We start from the raw sequence: 879 nt of genomic DNA on the forward strand, positions 1-879 counted from the left end.
TATATATATTGTCTTTGAAAAATGCGCTCACGAGTCTGTCGTGCGGATGAAGGCCGCAGTAGCTGCTGCTCTGAGCGCTGTGTGTGGAGTTTCCCAGCATGCTGTTGTATCCGGGTTGATTCATACTGCCAGACGAGCTCCATGGGTCTGTACTGTGATGACCGTCTAAAATCACACCCCAGAAACACAGACAAAAGGTTTTTAGGCTGTTGCTATGCAGTTGCTAGGGTGTTCTTAGTGTTTTGGTTATGGTTATCCAATTGTTAGGTTGTTGTGTGTGTTTTAGGCTGTTGATGCACAGTTGCTAGGGTGTTTTGAGTGTTTTAAGCTGTTGCTACGCTGTAGCTAGGGTGTTCTGGGTGTTTCGGTTGTGGTTATGCAGTTGTTAGGTTGCTGTGTGTGTTTTAGGCTGTTGATGCACAGTTGTTAGGGTGTTTCGAGTGTTTTAAGTTGTTGCTATCAAGGATGTTTGGGTGTTTTAGGCTGTTGCTATGGAGTTGTTCAGGTGTTCCGAGTGCTTAGGCTGTTGCTATGAAGTTATCAGGGTGTTGTGTATGTTTGAAGCTGATGATAAAGTTGTTAGGGGGTTTTAAGTGTTTTAAGCCGTTGCTACGCAGACGCTAGGGTGTTCTGAGTGTTTTAGGCTGTTGCTATGCAGTTGTTAGGGTGTTGTTTGTGTTTTAGGCTGTTGATTAAGTTATTAGGGTGTTTTAAGTGTTTAAAGCTGTTGCTACGCAATTGCTAGGATGTTCTGAGTGTTTAAGGCTGTTGCTGTGCAGTTGTTAGGGTGTTGTTTGTGTTTTAGGCTGTTGATCCAGTTATTAGGGTGTTTTAAGTGTTTAAAGCTGTTGCTACGCAATTGCTAGGATGTTCTGAGTG

At 43.5% G+C, this 879-nt stretch overlaps 1 protein-coding gene across 1 annotated transcript in view; it reads right to left on the reverse strand.

Annotated features, from left to right (window-relative positions):
- LOC122356752 (transcription factor 4-like) overlaps positions 1–879 on the reverse strand; it is a gene marked incomplete at its 5' end in the record, with an annotated part of 14340 nt that overhangs the window by 13204 nt on the left and 257 nt on the right. The window contains one exon of the mRNA XM_043255811.1: positions 32–165. Coding sequence (XP_043111746.1) covers positions 32–165 — 134 coding nt within the window. The remainder of the gene's footprint in view (positions 1–31; positions 166–879) is intronic.

Source organism: Puntigrus tetrazona, chromosome 13 (genome assembly GCF_018831695.1).
Source record: "Puntigrus tetrazona isolate hp1 chromosome 13, ASM1883169v1, whole genome shotgun sequence".
NCBI lineage: Eukaryota > Metazoa > Chordata > Actinopteri > Cypriniformes > Cyprinidae > Puntigrus > Puntigrus tetrazona.